Source organism: Gorilla gorilla, chromosome 14, assembly GCF_029281585.2.
Source record: "Gorilla gorilla gorilla isolate KB3781 chromosome 14, NHGRI_mGorGor1-v2.1_pri, whole genome shotgun sequence".
Classification (NCBI taxonomy): Eukaryota; Metazoa; Chordata; class Mammalia; order Primates; family Hominidae; genus Gorilla; species Gorilla gorilla.
In genome coordinates, this window is record NC_073238.2 from 49,275,861 (window position 1) to 49,296,233 (window position 20,373).

At 38.6% G+C, this 20,373-nt stretch overlaps 2 protein-coding genes across 7 annotated transcripts in view; both read left to right on the forward strand.

Moving 5' to 3' along the window:
* NBEA (neurobeachin) overlaps nt 1–20,373 on the forward strand; it is a 723,498-nt gene that overhangs the window by 26,286 nt on the left and 676,839 nt on the right. The window lies entirely within an intron of this gene.
* Nucleotides 10,212–12,047, forward strand: LOC129526335 (small ribosomal subunit protein uS3-like). Its single transcript, XM_055360207.2, has one exon. The coding sequence runs from the start codon at nt 10,648–10,650 to the stop codon at nt 11,377–11,379; it is 732 nt and encodes a 243-aa protein (XP_055216182.2). The 5' UTR covers nt 10,212–10,647; the 3' UTR covers nt 11,380–12,047.

Below are 20,373 nucleotides of genomic sequence, written 5' to 3' on the forward strand. Positions count from 1 at the left end.
GCCAGCCCTTCCCTTGAAACTATCTAAGGGCCCCAACATGAGTTAGCTTGTTAGCATGAGCTCAGCTATGGTCAAAAGGGTCTTGTTATGAATAGCAAAGGACACTCTTATCACCCAGGACATTCTACAGATTTTTGAAGTTCTGTGCCAAGAATTGGGGGCAAAGACCAAATATATATTTTAAATTATACGATAGGCAGCCATTACTGATATGTAAATGAATGGCCAATGGCCGTATAATAAAACTTTCTTTACAATAAGACATTGAGCTAGAACTGACCTATAGGTAGTAGTTTGCAGACCCTTGCTTTAGAAAAATGTGAAAAACTGCTGAAAGAATGTGACATTTGAACTGTTTCTTCTATTTATTTTAAACTTTTTGCTGATATGATACTATTTTATAGAAGTTTTAAAATTTTATTTTCAGTAGCACTAATAGATTTTTTTAAGGTGCTACGAGAGTAAGGAACCTTTTTTAAACACATATGCTGTGATTATTAATGTGTTTTAATATCAATTATTAATATCAATTGATTGTTAATATCAATTGATTATTAATGTGTTTTAATATCAATTGAGAAGGACTTCAGTTAAGTCCTCTTTGTGCCTCTTACTCCAGTAGGTGGACTTGAAAACTACCTACTGGATCACAACTGGTAGGCTTTATTCTCCTGAGTGATCATGACTTTTATCACATTCCTTGATTAGTGATGTTTCTGTTGAGAATGCTGTTTACCTTCTGTCGTTTATGTTTTGCATCTATATTTTGCATCCCACTCTTGTTTTCAACATAGTGAAAGGAATTAGAGCCTTGGGTTGGAGTTTTATTCCCCTGACTTAATGGGCCTGTGACTAGGCAGGTTCCACATTCTGAGAGCTGTCCAGTGAGGGATTAGAAATTCGACACTTACTGCTGTGTAATAAGTTAAAGCATGAACATTTAAAATGTTTTGGTTTTTAAAAAAAAAAACTAAAATTTTTTGGTTTCTGTTTTTTCTTTTTTTTCTGGCTTGATGGTTTTATTTTTTATTTTTTAACTTTTATTTTAAGTTCAGGGGTACATGTACAGGTAGAGTGCTTTTGGGAGATATTTTTTACATAGGTAAATATGTGTCATGGGGGTTTGTTGTGCAGTTTATTTCATCACCTAGGTATTAGCCTAGTAGACATTAGTTATTCTTTTTGATCCTCCCACCCTTGACCCTCCGATAGGCCCAGTGTGTGTTGTTCCCCGCTATGTGTCAGTGTATTCTTACCATTTAGCTCCCACTTACAAGTGAGAGCATACAGTATTTTGTTTTCTGTGTTAGTTTGCTCTGGATAATGGCCTCCAGCTCCATCTATGTGTCTGCAGAGGACATTATCTCATTCTTTTTTATGGCTGCATAGTATTCCATGCTGTATATATACCACATTTTTTTTTTATCCAGTCTATCATTGATATGTATTGAGGTTAATTCCATGTCTTTGCTATTGTGAATAGTGCTGCAGTGAACATATGCATGCATGTGCCTCTGTAATGGAATGATGTATATTCCTTTGGGTATATACCCAGTAATGGGATTGCTGGGTCAAATGGTATTTCTGTCTTTAGGTCTTTGAGAAATCATTGCACTATTTTCTACAATGGTTGAACTAATCTGCACTACCGCCAACAGTGTATATGCATTTCTTTTTCTCCACAACTTTGCCAGCATCTGTTGGTTTTTGACTTTTTAGTCATAGCCATTCTGCCTGGTGTGAGATTGTATCTCATTGTGGTTTAATTTGCATTTCTCTCATGATCAGTGATGCTGAGCTTTGTTTCATATGATTGTTGGGCACATATATGTCTTCTTTTGAGAAGTGTCTGTTCATGTCCTTTGCCCATTTTTTAATGGCATTGTTTGTTTTTTTTCCTTGTAAATTTGTTTAAGTGGCTTATAGATGCTGGATATGAGACCTTTGTAAGATGCATGGTTTGTGAAATTTTCTCCCATTCCGTAGGTTGTCTGTTTACCCTGTTGATAGTTTCTTTTGCTCTGCAGAAGCTCTTATTTGTCAATTTTTGCTTTTGTTGCAGTTGCTTTTGGTGTCTTCATCATGAAATCTTTGCCCATGCCTATGTCCTGAATGGTATTGCCTAGGTTGTCTTTCACAGTTTTTATAATTTTGTGTTTTATATTTAAGTTTTTAAGACATCTTGAGTTTATTTTTGTATATGGTAAAAGGAAGGAGTCCAGTTTCCATCTTCTGCATATGGCTAGCTATTTATCTTAGCACCATTTATTGAATAGGGAATTCTTTCCCCATTGCTTGTTTTTGTCAGGTTTGTTGAAGATCAGATAGTGGTGGGTGTGCATCATATTTCTGATTCTTTTTTCTGTTGATCTGTGTGTCTGTTCTTGTGCCAACACCATGCTGTTTTGGTTAATGTAGCTCTGTGTTATAGTTAAGTTGGGTAGCGTGATGCCTCTAGCTTTGTTCTTTTTTGCTTAGGATTGCTCTGGCTATTCAGGCTCTTTTTTGGTTCCATACAAATTTAAAAGTAGTTTTTTTCTGGTTCTGTGAAGAATGTCAGTGGTAGTTTAATGTGAATAGCATTGAATCTGTAAATTACTTTGGGCAGTATGGTCATTTTAATGATATTGATTTTTCCTATCTATGAGTGTGGAATGTTTTTCTATTTGTTTGTGTCATCTCTGATTTCTTTGAGCAGTGGTTTGTAGTTCTCCCTGTAGAGATCTTTCACCTCCCTAGTTAGCTGTATTCCCAGGTAATTTATTCTTTTTGTGGCAATTGTGAGTGGGAGTTTGTTTGTGGTTTGGCTCTCAGTGGGACTGCTGTTGGTGTATAGGAACGCTAGCAATTTTTGTACATTTATTTTGTATCCTAAGACTTCCCTGTAGTTGTTTATCAGCATAAGAAGCTTTTGGGCTAAGACGATGGGGTTTTCTAGATACAGGATCATGTCATTGGCAAACAGGGTTAGTTTGACTCCTCTCTTCCTATTTGAATGCCCTTTATTTATCTCTCTTGCCTGATTCCCTGCTGAATAGGAGGGGTGAAAGAGGGCATCCTTGTCTTGTGCCAGTTTTCAAGGGGAATACTTCCAGCTTTTGCCCATTGAGTATGATGTTGGCTGTGGGTTTGTCATAGATGGCTCCTATTATTTTGAGATATATAATACCTAGGTTCAATACCTAGGTTCAATACCTAGGTTATTGAGAATTTTTAACCTGAAGGGATGTTGAATTTTATTGAAAGCGTTTTCTGCATCTATTGAGATAATCATGTGGTTTTTGTCTTTAGTTCTGTTTATGTGATGAGTCACATTTATTGATTTTTTTATGTTGAGCCAACCTTGTATCCTGGGGATGAAGCCTACTTGATTGTGGTGAATAAGTTTGTGGATGTGCTGCTGGATTCAGTTTGGCAGTATTTTGTTGAGGATTTTTGCATCGATATTCATCAAGGATATCAGCTTCAATTTTTCTTTTCTTTTTTTTTTTTTGGTATCAGGATGATGCTGACCTCATAGAATGACTTAGGGAGGAGTCCCTCCTTTTCAATTTTTTGGAATAGTTTCAATAGGAATGGTACTAGCTCTTCTTTGCACATCTGGTAGAATTCAGCTGTGAATCTGTCTGGCCCTGGGCTTTTTTTGGTTGGTAGGCTATTACTGCCTCAATTTCAGAACTCATTATTGGTCAGTTCAGGGATTCAGTTTCTTCTTGGTTCAGCCTTGGCAGGGTATATGTGTTCAGGAATTTATCCATTTTTTTCCTACATTTTTAAGTTTATATGCATAGAGGTGTTTATAATATTCTCCGATGGTTGTTTGTGTTTCTGTGGAGTATTCCCCTTACCATTTCTTATTTTATTTGAATCTTCTCTCATTTCTTCTTTACTAGTCTAGCTAACAGTTTATGTATTTTATTATTTTTTTCAAAAAATCAGCTCTGGGATTTGTTGATCCAATGAATCGTTTTTCATGTCTCTGCCTCCTTCAGTTCAGCTCTGATTTTGGTATTTCCTGTCTTCTGATAGCTTTGGGATTTGTTTGCTCTTGGTTCTCTAGTTCTTTTAGTTGTGATGTTAGGTTGTTAACTTGAGATCTCTAATTTTTTAATATAGGCATTTAGTGTTATAAATTTCTCTCTTAACACTGCCTTAGCTATGTCCCAGAGATTCTGGTACCTCGTATCTTTGTTCTCATTGTTTCAAAGAATGTCTTGATTTCAGCTTTAATTTTATTATTTACCCAAAAGTCATTTAGGACCAGGGTATTCAATTTCCATGTAATTGTATGGTTTTGAGTGAATTTCTTAGTCTTGAGTTCTAATTTGATTGCGCTGTGGTCTGAGAGACTGTTATGATTTCAATTCTTTTGCATTTGCTAAAGAGTGCTTTACTTCTGATTATGTGATCGATTGTAGAGTAAGTGCTGGGATTACAGGCGTGAGCCACCACACCGGCCTGGTTTTTGTTCATATTCTGAATTCTACTCTGCCATTTCAGCCATCTCAGCCTCAGCCCAGTTCCGAACCCTTGCTGCAGAAGTGATGTGATCATTTGGAGGAAAGAGAGCACTGTGGTTTTTTGAGTTTTCAATGTTCTCGTGCTGATTCTTTCTCATCTTTGTAGACTTTGCTACCTTAAATCTTTGAGGTTGCTCACCTTTGGATTTTTTTTTCTTTTAATAGTCTGGCTGCTTTTACACAGGACTGTTGCGGTTTGCTGGGGGTCCACTGCGGTCCTTAGTCATTTCGGGTTTTCCAGTACCTACCTGAAGGTATCACCAGTGAAGGCTGTGAAACAGCAAAGATGGCAGCCTGCCCCTTCCTCTGGGTGCTCCATCCCAGGGAGGTACAGACTTGTTCCTGGCCCAAACATACCTGTAGGAGGTGGCTGGAGATCCTGACTGGCAGGTCTTGCCCAGTCAGGAGGAACAGGATTGGAGACCTGCTAAGGAAGCAGCCTGGCCACACTTTCATAGAGCAGCTGTGCTGTGCTGGGGTACCACTTCTGCCTCTAGTTGGCTTGGGCTCTCTAAAACCTAGAGGCTAGAATGGCTAAGTTGCCCAAATAGCAAAGATGGCAGCCTGCCCCTCCCTCTGGGAGCTCTGTCCCAGGAAGTTTTCAAGTCTTTGTTGGCCAGAGAACATTCGTGAGGGTGTCTGGAGGCCCCCCTTGCGAGGTCATGCCCAGTGATGAAAAACGGATCAGTCTGGTCATGTTTTGGTAGAGGAGCTGTGCTGTGCTGGGGGATTCCTTCTGGCCTAGGTTGTTTTGGACTCTCCAGGGCCTGCAGGCTGGAACAGCTGAGTCATCCAAACAGCAAAGATGGTGGCCTCTACTCCCCACAGGAACTCCGTCCCAGGTAGGGGTGACACTGTTGCCCCTGGTTAGCTGGAATTCCAAGCCAGTGGGTCTTATCCTCTGTGGTGCCATGGAAGTGGGGTCCGCAGACCGTTACTGCCTGGTTCCCTGGATTCAGCCCCCTTCCCAGGGGTATGTACGGAAGTCCAACCTCCTGCCTTGCTGGAGTTGCAGTCACTTTTGCCAGGATACCCAGGGCCAGAGTCTGTAAAACTCCTGGGCCCCTCTGCATGTCTGAATGGCTGCTCTGCTGAGACGCCACACAGCTCTTTGTGTCAGACTGAAGGCCCTGCTGGAGTGGGTTCATGAAGGGATCTCCTGACCTGAGGGTTGCAAAGATCCGTGGGAGAAGCATGGTTTCCTGGGGTTGCACATTCACTCACGACTTCACTTGGTAGGGGAGGTTCCTCCGGCTTTGTGTCACTCTCAGGTGGGCCGTCATCCTATCTGCTTTTCATTGTTCTTTATGGGTTGAGTTGCTTTCTTGATTAGTCCCAATGCAAGTACCTGGATGTTTCAGTTGAAGGTACTGTATTTACTCGCCCCTTTCATTCCTCTCTGTGAGAGCCATGCACCATTGCTGCTTCTCGTTGGCCATCTTGGCCCAAATCCTCTGTTTTCTTTTTGCCAGAGTAGAAGTGGTTTCCTCTTCTTACCTGGATGTTTCACAATGGAATGAATAAGCAAGCTGATATCAATTTATCAGCTTATCTTGTTAGTTTCATTTCTTAGTATATGTGAGGTTTCAAATGGTCACAAAGATGAACATTTAAAAGGCCTCCAAACAAGGAAAACTGGCAGTGGGCCAGAACTGACTATTTTAATAGGGATAGAGAGTTTGAGTTTGTTACTATCCTGTTGCTTAGGTAATGTTACTGTAAGCAGAGGATAGAGAATAAAGAGAATTGCCCGAATGAGTACGTACAAAAATGATGATGAAATGAGGGTAATGGGAAAATAATATTTTAGGGATAGAATAAATGCAAAATTCAGAAAAACCAAAGTGGAGTTTATTCTTTTTGTCAGTAGCCACAGATGAGTTGCTAGTATCATCTTTAAACACAAATGGCAAGTACTTAAATGTGTTTATATGTGTGGACTACAGCAATATTCTACCAGTTAGCAGCACATGAAATAGCTTGTTCACTTGCTGGTTCAATTGAAATGTTTTTACTTAAATACCTATTAAACATTGTTGATACTGAATTAGGCTTGTCAGGAGAAAAAATAGAACACTAGTTTTCACAATTTTTACCCGGTAGTAGTAGCTCATGCATGAGGCTAAGCATGTAGTCCTCATACTATCACCTTGAGGTAAAGTCCTGTTATCCACAATTTACATATGGGGAAAGGAGATTAAGTAACTTCCCTAGGTCAAGCAGGTAGAAATGGCTGCACAAGACTCAAGCCTTTTACTGGTTTTCTTCCTAACAGACATAATTTCTTAAGTTCTGTGAGAAAATTACAAAGAAATCTGGAAGCATCACATTATCCAACTTCAAACTATATTATAAGGCCTTAGTCACCAAAATAGCATGGTACTGGCATAAAAATAGGCACATAGACCAATGGAACAGAATAGAGAACCCAGAAATAAAGCCACATACAGCCAGCTGATCTTCGACAAAGCAAACAAAAGCATAAAGTGGCAAAAGGACACCCTATTCAACAGATGGTGCTGGGATAATTGACAAGCCACATGTAGAAGAATGAAACTGGATCCTTATCTTTCACCTTATACTTGAAACTAAGACCTGAAACCATAAATAATCTAGAAGATAACATTGGAAAAACCCTTCTAGACATTGGCTTAGGCAAAGGCTTCATGACCAGGAACCCAGAAGCAAATGTAACAAAAACCAAGACAAATAGATGGGACTTAATTAAACTAAAAAGCTTCAGTACAGCAAAAGAAATAATCACCAGTTAACAGAAAACCCACAGTGTGGGAGAAAATCTTCACAATCTATACATCCAACAAAGGACTAATATCCAGAATCTACAAAGAACTCAAATCAGCAAGAAAAAAAAAATCCCATCAAAAAGTGAGCTAAGGACATGAATAGGTAATTCTCAAAAGAAGATATACAGATGGTCAACAAGCATATGGAAAATGCTCAACATCACTTATTATCAGGGAAATGCAAATCAAACCACAATGCGATACCACCTCACTCCTGCAAGAATGGCTGTATCAAAAAATCAAAAACTAATAGATGTTGGTTTGGATGTGGTGAAAAGGGAACACTTTTACACTGCTGGTGGGAATGTAAACTAGTACAACCATTGTGGAAAACAGTGTCGAGATTCCTTAGAGAACTTAAAAGTAGATCTACCCTTTGATCCAGCAATCCCACTACTACGTATCTACCCAGAGGAAAATAAGTCATTATATGAAAAAGATACTTGCACATGCATGTTTATAGCAGTGCAATTTGCAATTGCAAAAATATGGAATCCTCCCAAGTGCCCATCAACCAATGAGTGGATGAAAAAAATGTGGTGCATAAATACCATGGAATACTACTCAGCCATAAAAAGGAATGAAATAATGGCATTCTCAGCAACCTGGATGGACTTGCAGACTATTATTCTAAGTGAAGTAACTCAGGAATGGTACCCAAACCTCATATGTTCTCACTCATATGTGAGAGCTAACCTACGAGGACACAAAGGCCTAAGAATGATACATTGGAGTTTGGGGACTTGGGGCAAAGAATGGGGGGTGGCAAAGGATAAAAGACTACACATGGGGTACAGTGTACACTGGTCTGGTGATGGGTGCACTAAAAACTCAGAAATCACCAGTAAAGAACTTATTTATGTAACTCAACATCACCTGGTCTCTGAAAACCTATTGAAATAAAAAATTTAAAATAAATTACAAAGAATTATGACTTTCTAAGGATTGGATAGATATCTTTTTCTTTTTTCTTTTTTTTTTTTTTCATGGAGCAGAGACTCAGACAAAACTTCATAAAGGAGAGATATATAAGATGAAGTGAAAATCTAAGGTGAGGCCTAAGCATGGAGGGCATTGAATGTTAGGTGACAACTTGAGGAGTTACTTGAGTCATAGAGCTGTTTTATTTCTTTTGTTCATTTTACCTCTCGTAAACCATTCTGTGCTACTTTTTTCTCTAGGAAGATTGTTCAAATTTTTGAGGCTTCGTAGTTAAATGCTATTTTGCTTCTAGAGAACTTTTCTTTTTCTCTCTTTTTTTTTTTTTTTTTTGAGACAGAGTTTTGCTCTTGTTGCCCAGGCTAGAGTGCGGTGGTGCAATCTTGGCTCACCGTAACGTCTGCCTCCCAGGTTCAAGTGATTCTCCTGCCTCAGCCTCCCAAGTAGCTGGGATTACAGGCGTGCACCATCACAGCCAGCTAATTTTGTATTTTTAGTAGAGATGATATTTCTTCTTGTTGGTCAGACTGGTCTCGAACTCCTGACCTCAGGTGATCCGCCTGCCTTGGCCTCCCAACTTGCTGGGATTACAGGTGTGAGCCACTGCACCCAGCTAGACCTATTACCTTTGCTTATATACTTATGTGTAAATACTTAATATAAATGGATATGAATTGTATATAATTATCTTTTTTTTTTTTTTTTTTTTTTTTTTTTTGAGACAGAGTCTGTCTCTGTCGCCCAGGCTGGAGTGCAAGGGTGTGATCTTGGCTCACTGCAACCCCTGTCTCCCGGATTCAAGCGATTCTCCTGCCTCAGCGTCTTGAGTAGCTAGGACTACAGTCATGTGCCACTGCACCCAGCTAATTTTTGTATTTTTAGTAGATAACTGGGTTTCACCATGTTGGCCAGGCTGATCTCGAACTCCTGACCTCAGGTGATCCTCCCACCTCGGCCTCCCAAAATTCTGGGATTGCAGGTGTGAGCCACCACGCCTGGCTGGATTGTACATAACTATCTTAAACAGAATAGATGCTAACATTAATCTGTATTGAGAAGTAATCTAATTCATTTTGATAGTTGGAGTCATTTTCCCCTCCAGATGAAGGCTAATGAGGTTCAGGATTTAGTTTCACATTTCTTGCACCTGCCATACACTAGGCATTCAATCACTATTTGTAGAAGGACAGAAGGATGCACTTTTAATTTAAAGTTCTTTTTTTTTTGAGACAGGTTTTTGCTCTGTAGTTCAGGATGGAGTACAGTGGTATGATCACAGTTTACTGTAGCCTCAAACTCCTGGACTCAAGCAGTCCACCTGCCTCAGCCTCCTGAATAGCTCCCATTATGCCTGACTAATCGATTAAAAAAATTTTTTTTTAGAGAATGGGTCTCACTGTGTGGCCCAGGCTGGACTCAAACTCTTAGTCTCAAGTGATCTTCCTGCCTTGGCCTCCCAAAGTGCTAGGATTACAGGCATGGGCCACTACATCCTGCCTAAGGTTATTCTTTAATCAATCTTCAAACCTTGGGATGGGCATATTCTAAGCAGTGCTGATCAAAAAGTAAGTTATCAATGATTTCAGGGAAATTCTGGAAGACTCTTAAGTCAGCTATAATTATCAATGGCAAGATTTGGTTCTGGCGCACAGACTTCAGATAACTAATATTTACTGATAGGAAGAACTGAAAAATTTTTATAGTGAACACCCATATATGTACCACCTAGAGTCTACAATTTACATTTTACTAAAATAACTTTATCACATATCTGTATTTTTATGCATCCATCGATCTGTCTTTTTTTTCTGGATCCGTTTAAACCAGGTTGACGCCATGCATATCTTTTAAGTGAAATTCAATGTTTGGCTACCTCCCCACCATAAAATTACATACAGTGAAAACATCTAATATTCTGTGAGTTGTGACAAATGCATGTACCTGAGTAACCCAAACCTAGAACATTATAGTCATCCCAGAGAGTTCCTCGTACCCCTTTCCAGTTAATCCCTACCTCCATACTCCCAGAGATGGTCAGAGGTTTTTTTTTTTCCACCATAGATTAGTATTGGCTGTTGTAGAATCTTGTATAAATGGAGTCTTAACAGTGCCAATGAACCCTTTTGAGTAAAACTTCTTTTATTTAACAGAGTGCTTTTGCAATTTGTTCACGTTGTGCTTATCAGTATTTGTTACTTTTACTGATGAGTTGCGGACCATTGTGTAAATATACCAGAGTAAGCTAATCCATTCTCCTACTCATGGAACTCTAGGTTGCTTCCAGTTTTTGGCCATTATGAATAAAACTTCCTTCAATATTCACCCATGAGTCATTTTAAGATACATGTTTTTAGCCTTTCCTTTCAGCGGAGCGCGGTGGCAAGATGGCCGTGCAAATATCCAAGAAGAGGAAGTTTGTCGCTGATGGCATCTTCAAAGCTGAACTGAATGAGTTTTTTACTCGGGAGCTGGCTGAAGATGGCTGCTCTGGAGTTGAGGTGCGAGTTACACCAACCAGGACAGAAATCATTATCTTAGCCACCAGAACACAGAATGTTCTTGGTGAGAAGGGCCGGCGGATTCGGGAACTGACTGCTGTAGTTCAGAAGAGGTTTGGCTTTCCAGAGGGCAGTGTAGAGCTTTATGCTGAAAAGGTGGCCACTAGAGGTCTGTGTGCCATTGCCCAGGCAGAGTCTCTGCGTTACAAACTCCTAGGAGGGCTTGCTGTGCGGAGGGCCTGCTATGGTGTGCTGCGGTTCATCATGGAGAGTGGGGCCAAAGGCTGCGAGGTCGTGGTGTCTGGGAAACTCCGAGGACAGAGGGCTAAATCCATGAAGTTTGTGGATGGCCTGATGATCCACAGCGGAGACCCTGTTAACTACTACGTTGACACTGCTGTGCGCCACGTGTTGCTCAGACAGGGTGTGCTGGGCATCAAGGTGAAGATCATGCTGCCCTGGGACCCAACTGGTAAGACTGGCCCTAAGAAGCCCCTGCCTGACCATGTGAGCATTGTGGAACCCAAAGATGAGATACTGCCCACCACCCCCATCTCAGAACAGAAGGGTGGGAAGCCAGAGCCGCCTGCCATGCCCCAGCCAGTCCCCACAGCATAACAGGGTCTCCTTGGCAGCTGTATTCTGGAGTGTGGATGTTGCTCTCTAAAGACCTTTAATAAAATCTTGTACAAAGACAAAAAAAAAAAAAAAAAAAAAGATACGTGTTTTTATTCCTTTTGGGTAAATACCTAAGAATGTAAATATCAGGTAGAGAGATGGCATATGCTTGGTTTTAAAAACCTGACAGACCATTTTATTAAGTGATTAAAACATTTTGTATTTTCAACAATGTATAAAAGATCTCTTTTCCCCAGCATTTCATATGGTCAGCTCTTTTAGACATTCTGATGGCTGTATATTGATACCCCACTGTGGTTTTAATTTGAATTTCTGGGATGGCCAGTGATGTCGAGCCCTTTTTCATGCCTTTATGCACCATTTAAAAATTTTCCCCTGGTTGCTGGGCACAGTGGTTAACACCTGACTTCGGGAGGCCAAGGCAGGCAGATCATCTGAGGCCAGGAGTTCGAGACCAGTCTGGCCAACATGGTGAAACCCCACTTCTACTAAAAAGACAAAAATTAGCTGGGCATGGTGGCATGCACCTGTAATCCCAGTTGCTTGGGAGGCTGAGGCAGGAGAATCACTCGAACCTAGGAGGCAGAGGTTGCAGTGAGCCAAGATTGAGCCACTGCACTCCATCCTGGGTGACAGAGCAAGACTCTGTCTCAAAGAAAAAAAAAAGAGAAAAGAAACAATTTTCCCCTGGGAAGTACCTAATCAAATCTTTTGCCAATTTGTAAATTTTTTAAAATGTAAGAGTTCATTATCCTAGATACAGATTTTTAAGTCAGATGTATGTTTTTTGGAAATTTTTTAAAAGTCTGTATATTTTCTTTTTACTTAAAGCTATATTTTCAGGAGCACTTTTAAATATTGATAGAATTTAATTCATCAACTATTTCTTTTATGGTTATTACTTTGTATCCTTAAGAAAACATTGCTTTCCCTGTAGATCATACAGATATTCTTCTGTGTTTTCTTCTAGAGGCTTTATAGTTTTAATTCTCATGTCTGTTATCTATATGAAATTAATTTTTGTGTCTGGTGAGATAAGGGTTCAGATTTCTTTTTTCATATTAATATCCATTTGTTTCATCACCACTTGTGGAAGAGACTTTGCTTTTTCTATTGGATTGCTGTAGTACCTTTGAAGAAAGTTGAATGATGTGTAAGTATGAGTCTTTCTTGTTCCATTGATCCATTTGTTGAGTCTTTCTTGTTCCATTGATCCATTTGTTGGTCTTTATGTCAGTACTGTGGTGTACTGTGGTGTCTCGATTACTGTAGTTTTATGTAAGTTTTGAAATCAGGTAGTTTAAGTTTTCCAATTTGTTGTTGTTGTTTTGCCCTAGGATTGCCTTAGAGTCTAGCTGTTTTTTTTTGTTGTTGTTGTTTATATAAATATTTTATAATCAATTGTCAGTTTCTAGCAACAATCCTGGGTATGTTGAATACATAGTTTAATGAGGGGGAAGAGGAGATTGACTTGTTACATACTACTGTCTTCAAATCATTAGTATCATGTATCTCTCTAATTTACTAGATCTTTTAAAAATTTCTTCCAGCAATGTTTTCTGGTTTCTAGTTTAGAAGTATAACTTTTTTTATTACATTTTATTACATTTTTATTACATTTATTTATTTATTTAAATGCTATTTGCTATGGTTGGAATGATGGTGTCCCTCCAATGTATGTTGAAACTTAATCCTAATGCAACATTCTGAAGAGGTGTGGCCTTTGGGAGGTGATTAAGTAATGAGGGCTCTGCCTTGTTGAATGGGTACCCTTATATTTAATACAGTGTTGAATGTCGGTGATGAAAATGAGCATCCTTAGGTTGTTAAGGATATTAGGAGGAAATTGGTTACTATTTGATCATTTAGTAGATTACAATTAAGATGTTAGCTATAGGAGTTTGTAGATACTGTTTATCTAGTTGAAAAAGTTTTTCCTCTTCCTAGTTTGCTAAGAGTTTATACCTCTGAATTTTGTCGGATGATTTTTCTACATTGATTGAAGTGCCCCTATGTACTTCTCCTTTTATTAGTATGATAATAGTTATATGTATTTTCTTAAAATAGCTTCATTGAGGTATAATTTATATATCATAAAATTCACGTGTTTTTAGCATACAATTCAATGAATTTTAGTAAATTTACATAGTTATTTATCATCAAAATGTACTTTTATAACATTTCCGTTACTCTCCAAAGAAATAATATGCTAATTTGTAGTTATTTCCAATTCCCACCCCCAGCCTAGGGCAACTACCAATTTACCCTCTCCACGTTTGCCTTTTCTTGACATTTTGTATCCATGGAGTCACACAATGTGTGGTCTTTTGTGCCTGGCTTCTGTGACTTAGTATAACATTTTTGAGGCTCATCTATTTTCCTTTTTATTGCCAAGTAATATTATGTGGATATACCACAGTTTGATTATCCATTTACCAGTTTACGACCGTTTGAATTGTTTCTAATTTTCGGCTTTTGTGAATAATGCTGATATGAACATTTGCATCTAAGTCTTCATATGGATATATATTTTCATAGATACCTAGAAGTGAAATTCTGGGTCATATGGTAAATCGTTGCTTTAAGAAACTGCCAGACTATTTCCAAAGTGATTATACCACTTTACATTGCCACTGACAATTGATTTTTGAATGTTATAAACAATCTTGCATTCTTAGGATAACCCCATGATGTATTTTCCATCTTGCATATTGCTGGATTTGGTCTGTTAACAATTTAAGGATTTGTGTGTCTGTGTTCATCAGAGATTTTGGTCTGCAATTTTATTTTCTTATAATGTCCTTGTCAGGTTTTGTCTATGAATGATTTTTATAGAATTCACCAATAAAACATTGGCCTGCACTTTTCTTTGTGGGAAGGTTTTTTTTTTTTATAATGGGGTTTACTTTTTAATCTAGATTGTTTGCATTTTCCTTCATCTTGTGTCAGTAAATTGTGTTTTGCAAGGGATTTATCTGTTTCATCTAAGTAGTTGAATTTGTTAGCACACTGTTCATAAACATTTCTCTGATATTCTTTTAATGTCTGTAGGATCTATACTGATAATCCTTTCCAGATATTGACAATTTATGTTCTCTCTTCTCTCTCTCTCTGTCTCTTAAGCTTATGGTTTATCAACATTATTAATATTATTAATTTCAAAGAAAGAAATTTGGCTATGTTAATTCTATTATTTGTTTTTTATTTTATTAATTTATGTTCTTATTATTACTTTGTCCTACTTGCTGCTATGAGTTTTCTTTGTTCTTTGATTAGCTTTATGAGGTGAAACTGTGGGTCAATAAGAGCTTTTTCTTTTCTAACACTGTATAACTTCCTCTAGGCACTGCTTTAGCTCGTTTTACAGAATTTAATAGAATTTTGACCAGATTAGTTAGGAGTGTTGTTTTTGAAGGCATTTCTAAAGATTTTGTTGTTATTGATTTTTTTTTTTTTGAGATGAAGTCTCTCTCTGTTGCCCAGGCTGGGGTGCACTGGTGCGACCTACCTCAGCTCACTGCAACCCCTGCCTCCTGGGTTCAATTGAATCTCCTGCCTCAGCCTCCCTAGTAGCTGGAATTACAGGCATCTGCCACCATGCCCAGCTAATTTTTTATATTTTTAGTAAAGACAGAATTTCACCATGTTGGCCAGGCTGGTCTTGAACTCCTGGTCTCAGGTAATCCTCCTGCCTCGGCCTCCCAAAGTGCTGGGATTACAGGTGTGAGCCACCATGCCTCACCTGATTTCGAATTTAAATCCACTGTGGTACAAAGACAGGATCTGTGGACTTCAGTACTTTTAAATTTATTGAGACTTGTCTTATGGCTCATCATCTATTTCCTGTTTTGGTGAAAACACCATGAACACTTGTAAAGAATGGTGTTTTACGATTATTAGTTGTAATGTTTCTAAGCTCTCAATTAAGTCAAGTTAATGATAATGTTGTTCATATATTTTATGGTTTCACCTATGGGTTTTTTTTGCTTAATTTTATCAGTTATTGAGAAAGGGTCTTAAGAATCTTAACTATGATTGTGGAATTTTCTTTCTCTTTTTAATTATTTAATATTTCAGTTTTGCTTTATGTATTTTGAAATTCTTAGCAATTGTGTGCACATTTGATTGTTATCTGTCCCTCAGGAATTGACCTTTGGGTTATTATTATTATTATTATTTTATACTTTAAGTTCTAGGGTACATGTGCGCAACGTGCAGGTTTGTTACATAGGTATACATGTGCCATGTTGGTTTGCTGCACCCATTAACTCATCATTTACATTAGGTATTTCTCCTAATGCTATCCCTCCCCCTGACCCCCATCCCACAACAGGCCCCAGGGTGTGATGTTCCCCGCCCTGTGTCCAAGTGTTCTCACTGTTCAGTTCCCACCTATGAGTGAGAACATGCGGTGTTTGGTTTTCTGTCCTTGCGATAGTTTGCTCAGAATGGTGGTTTCCAGCTGCATCCATGTCCCTGCAAAGGACATGAACTCATCCTTTTTTATGGCTGCCTAGTATCCCATGGTGTATATGTGCCATATTTTCTTAATCCAGTCTATCATTGATGGACATTTGGGTTGGTTCTAAGTCTTTGCTATTGTGAATAGTGCCACAATAAACATATGTGTGCATGTGTCTTTATAGTAGTATGATTTATAATCTTTTGGGTATATACCCAGTAGTGGGATCGCTGGGTCAAATGATATTTCTAATTCTAGATCCTTGAGGAATTGCCACACTGTCTTCCACAATGGTTGAACTAGTTTACACTCTCACCAACAGTGTAAAATTATTCTTATTTCTCCACATCCTCTCCAGCATCTGTTGTTTCCTGACTTTCTAATGATCGCCATTCTAACTGGTGTGAGATGGTATCTCATTGTGGTTTTGATTTGCATTTCTCTGGTGACCAGTGATGATGAGCACTTTTTCATGTTTCTGTTGGCTGCATAAATGTCTTCTTTTGAGAAGTGTCTGTTCATATCCTTTGCCCACTTTTTGATGGGGTTGTTTGTTTTTTTTCTTGTAAATTTAAGTTCTTTGTAGATTCTGGATATAAGGCCTTTGTCAGATGGGTAGATTGCAAAAATTTTCTCCCATTCTGTAGGTTGCCTGTTCACTCTGATGGTAGTTTCTTTTGCTGTGCAGAAGCTCTTTAGTTTAATTAATTTAGTTTAATTGACAAATCCCATTTGTCAATTTTGGCTTTTGTTGCCATTGCTTTTGGTGTTTTAGTCATGAAGTCCTTGCCCATGCCTCTGTCCTGAATGGTATTGCCTAGGTTTTCTTCTAGGGTTTTTATGGTTTTAGGTCTAACATTTAAGTCTTTAATCCATCTTGAATTACTTTTAGTATAAGGTGTAAGGAAGGGATCCAATTTCAGCTTTCTACATATGGCTAGCCAGTTATTAAATAGGGAATCCTTTTATTTATTAAATAGGGAATCCTTTCCCCATTGCTTGTTTTTGACAACTTTCTCAAAGATCAGATGGTTGTAGATGTGTGGTGTTATTTCTGAGGCCTCTGATCTGTTCCATTGTTCTATATATCTGTTTTGGTACCAGTACCATGCTGTTTTGGTTACTGTGCCATGTAGTATAGTTTGAAGTCATGTAGTGTGATGCCTCCAGCTTTGTTCTTTTGGCTTAGCATTGTATTGGCAATGCGGGCTCTTCTTTGGTTCCATATGAACTTTAAAGTAGTTTTTTCCAATTCTGTGAAGAAAGTCACTGATAGCTTGATGGGGATGGCATTGAATCTAAATTGCCTTGGGCAGTATGGCCATTTTCACGATATTCATTCCTCCTATCCATGAGCATGGAATGTTCTTCCATTTGTTTGTGTTCTCTTTTATTTCGTTGAGCAGTGGTTTGTAGTTCTCTTTGAAGAGGTCCTTCACATCCCTTGTAAGTTGGATTCCTAGGTATTTTATTCTCATTGTAGCAATTGTGAATGGGAGTTCACTCATGATTTGGCTCTCTGTTTGTCTGTTATTGGTGTGTAGGAATGCTTGTGATTTTTGCAGATTGATTTTGTATCCTGAGACTTTGCTGAAATTGCTTATCAGCTTAAGGAGATTTTGGGCTGAGATGATGGGGTTTTCTAAATATACAATCATGTCATCTGCAAACAGGGACAATTTGACTTCTTCTTTTCCTAATTGAATATGCTTTATTTCTTTCTCTTGCCTGATTGCCCTGGCCAGAACTTCCAACACTATGTTGAATAGGAGTGGTGAGAGAGGGCATCCTTGTCTTGTGCCCGTTTTCAAAGGGAATGCTTCAAGTTTTTGCCCATTCAGTATGATATTGGCTGTGGGTTTGTCATAAATAGCTCGTATTATTTTGAGATACGTTCCATTAATACCTATTTTATTGAGAGTTTTTAGCATGAAGGGCTGTTGAATTTTGTTGAAGGCCTTTTCTACATCTGTTGAGATAATCATGTGGTTTTTGTCGTTGGTTCTGTTTATATGATGGATTATGTTTATTGATTTGCATATGTTGAACCAGCCTGGTATCCCAGGGATGAAGCCGACTTGATCGTGCTGAATAATCTTTTTCATGTGTTGCTGGATTTGGTTTGCCAGTATTTCATTGAGGATTTTTGCATCGATGTTCATCAGGGATATTGGTCTAAAATTCTCTTTTTTGTTGAGTCTCTGAACAGGCTTTGGTATCAGGATGATGCTGGCCTCATAAAATGAGTTAGGGAGGATTCCCTCTTTTTCTATTAATTGCAATAGTTTCAGAAGGAGTGGTACCAGCCCCTTTTTGTACCTCTGGTAGAATTTGGTTGTGAATCCGTCTGGTCCTGGACTTTTTTTGGTTGGTAGGCTATTAATTATTGCCTCAATTTCAGAGCCTGTTATTGGTCCCTTCAGAGATTCACCTTCCTGGTTTAGTCGTGGGAGGTTGTATGTGTTCAGGAATTTATCCATTTCTTCTAGATTTTCTAGTTTATTTGCGTTGAGGTGTTTATAGTATTATCTGATGGTAGTTTGTATTTCTGTGGGATCAGTGGTGATATCCCCTTTACTATTTTTTATTGCATTTGATTCTTCTCTCTTTTCTTCTTTATTAGTCTTGCTAGCAGTCTATCAATTTTGTTGATCTTTTCAAAAAACCAGCTCCTGGATTCATTGATTTTTTGAAGGGTTTTTTGTGTCTCTATCTCTTTCAGTTCTGCTCTGATCTTAGTTATTTCTTCCTTCTGCTAGCTTTTGAATGTGTTTGCTCTTGCTTCTTTAGTTCTTTTAATTGTGATGTTAGGGTGTCAATTTTAGATCTTTCCTGCTTTCTCTTGTGGGCATTTAGTGCTATAAATTTCCCTCTACACACTGCTTTAAATGTGCCACTGAGATTCTGGTACATTGTGTCTTTGTTCTCATTGGTTTCAAAGAACATCTTTATTTCTGCCTTCATTTCGTTATGTATCCAGTAGTCATTCAGGAGCAGGTTTTTCAGTTTCCATGTAGTTGTGCGGTTTTGAGTGACTTTCTTAATCCTGAGTTCTAGTTTGATTGCACTGTGGTCTGAGAGACAGTTTGTTGTGATTTCTGTTCTTTTACATTTGCTGAGGAGTGCTTTACTTCCAACCATGTGGTCAGTTTTGGAATAAGTGCGACGTGTTGCTGAGAAGAATGTATATTCTGTTGATTTGGGGTGGAGAGTTCTGTAGATGTCTATTAGGTCTGCTTGGTGCAGAGCTGAGTTCAAGTTCTGGATATCCTTGTTAACCTTTGGTCTCATTGATCTGTCTAATATTGACAGTAGGGTGTTAAAGTCTCCCATTATTAGTGTGTGGGAGTCTAAGTCTCTTTGTAGGTCTCTAAGGACTTGCTTTATGAGTCTGGGTGCTCCTGTATTGGGTGCATATATATTTAGGATAGTTAGCTCTTCTTGTTGAATTGATCCCTTTATCATTATGTAATGGCCATTGGTTTAATGTCTGTTTTATCAGAGACTAGGATTGCAACCCCTGCTTTTTTTTGTTTTCCATTTGCTTGGTAGCTCTTCCTCCATCACTTTATTTTGAGCCTCTGTGTGTCTCGCACATGGGATGGGTCTCCTGAATACAGCACACTGATGGGTCTTGACTCTTTATATTTGCCAGTCTGTGTCTTTTAACTGGGGCATTTAGTCCATTTACATTTAAGGTTAATATTGTTATGTGAATCTGATCCTGTCATTCTGCTGTTAGCTGGTTATTTTGCCTATTAGTTGATGCAGTTTCTTCCTAGCATCGATGGTCTTTACAGTTTTGCATGTTGTTGCAGTGGCTGGTACCGGTTGCTGCTTTCCATGTTTAGTGGAGCTCTTGTAAGGCAGGCCTGGTGGTGACAAAATCTGTCAGCCTTTGCTTGTCTGTAAAGGATTTTATTTCTCCTTCACTTATGAAGCCTAGTTTGGCTGGATATGAAATTCTGGGTTGAAAATTCTTTTAAGAATATTGAATATTGGTCCCCACTCTCTTCTGGCTTGTAGAGTTTCTGCCGAGAGATCTGCTGTTAGTCTGATGGGCTTCCCTTTGTGGGTAACCCGACCTTTCTGGCTGCCCTTAACCTTTTTTCCTTCTTTTCAACCTTGCTAAATCTGACAATTATGTGTCTTGGGGTTGCTCTTCTGGAGGAGTATCTTTGTGGTGTTCACTGTGTTTCCTGAATTTGAATGTTGGCCTGTCTTGCTGGGTTGGGGAAGTTCTCCTGGATAATATCCTGAAGAGTATTTTCCAACTTGGTTCCATTCTCCCCATCACTTTTAGGTACACCAATCAAACGTAGATTTGGTCTTTTCACATAGTCCTATATTTCTTGGAGGCTTTGTTCATTTATTTTTACTCTTTTTTCTCTAACTTCTCTTCTCGCTTTATTTCATTAATCTGATCTTCAATCACTGATATTCTTTCTTCCACTTGATCAAATAGGCTATTGAAGCTTGTGCATGCATCACATAGTTCTCATGCCATGGTT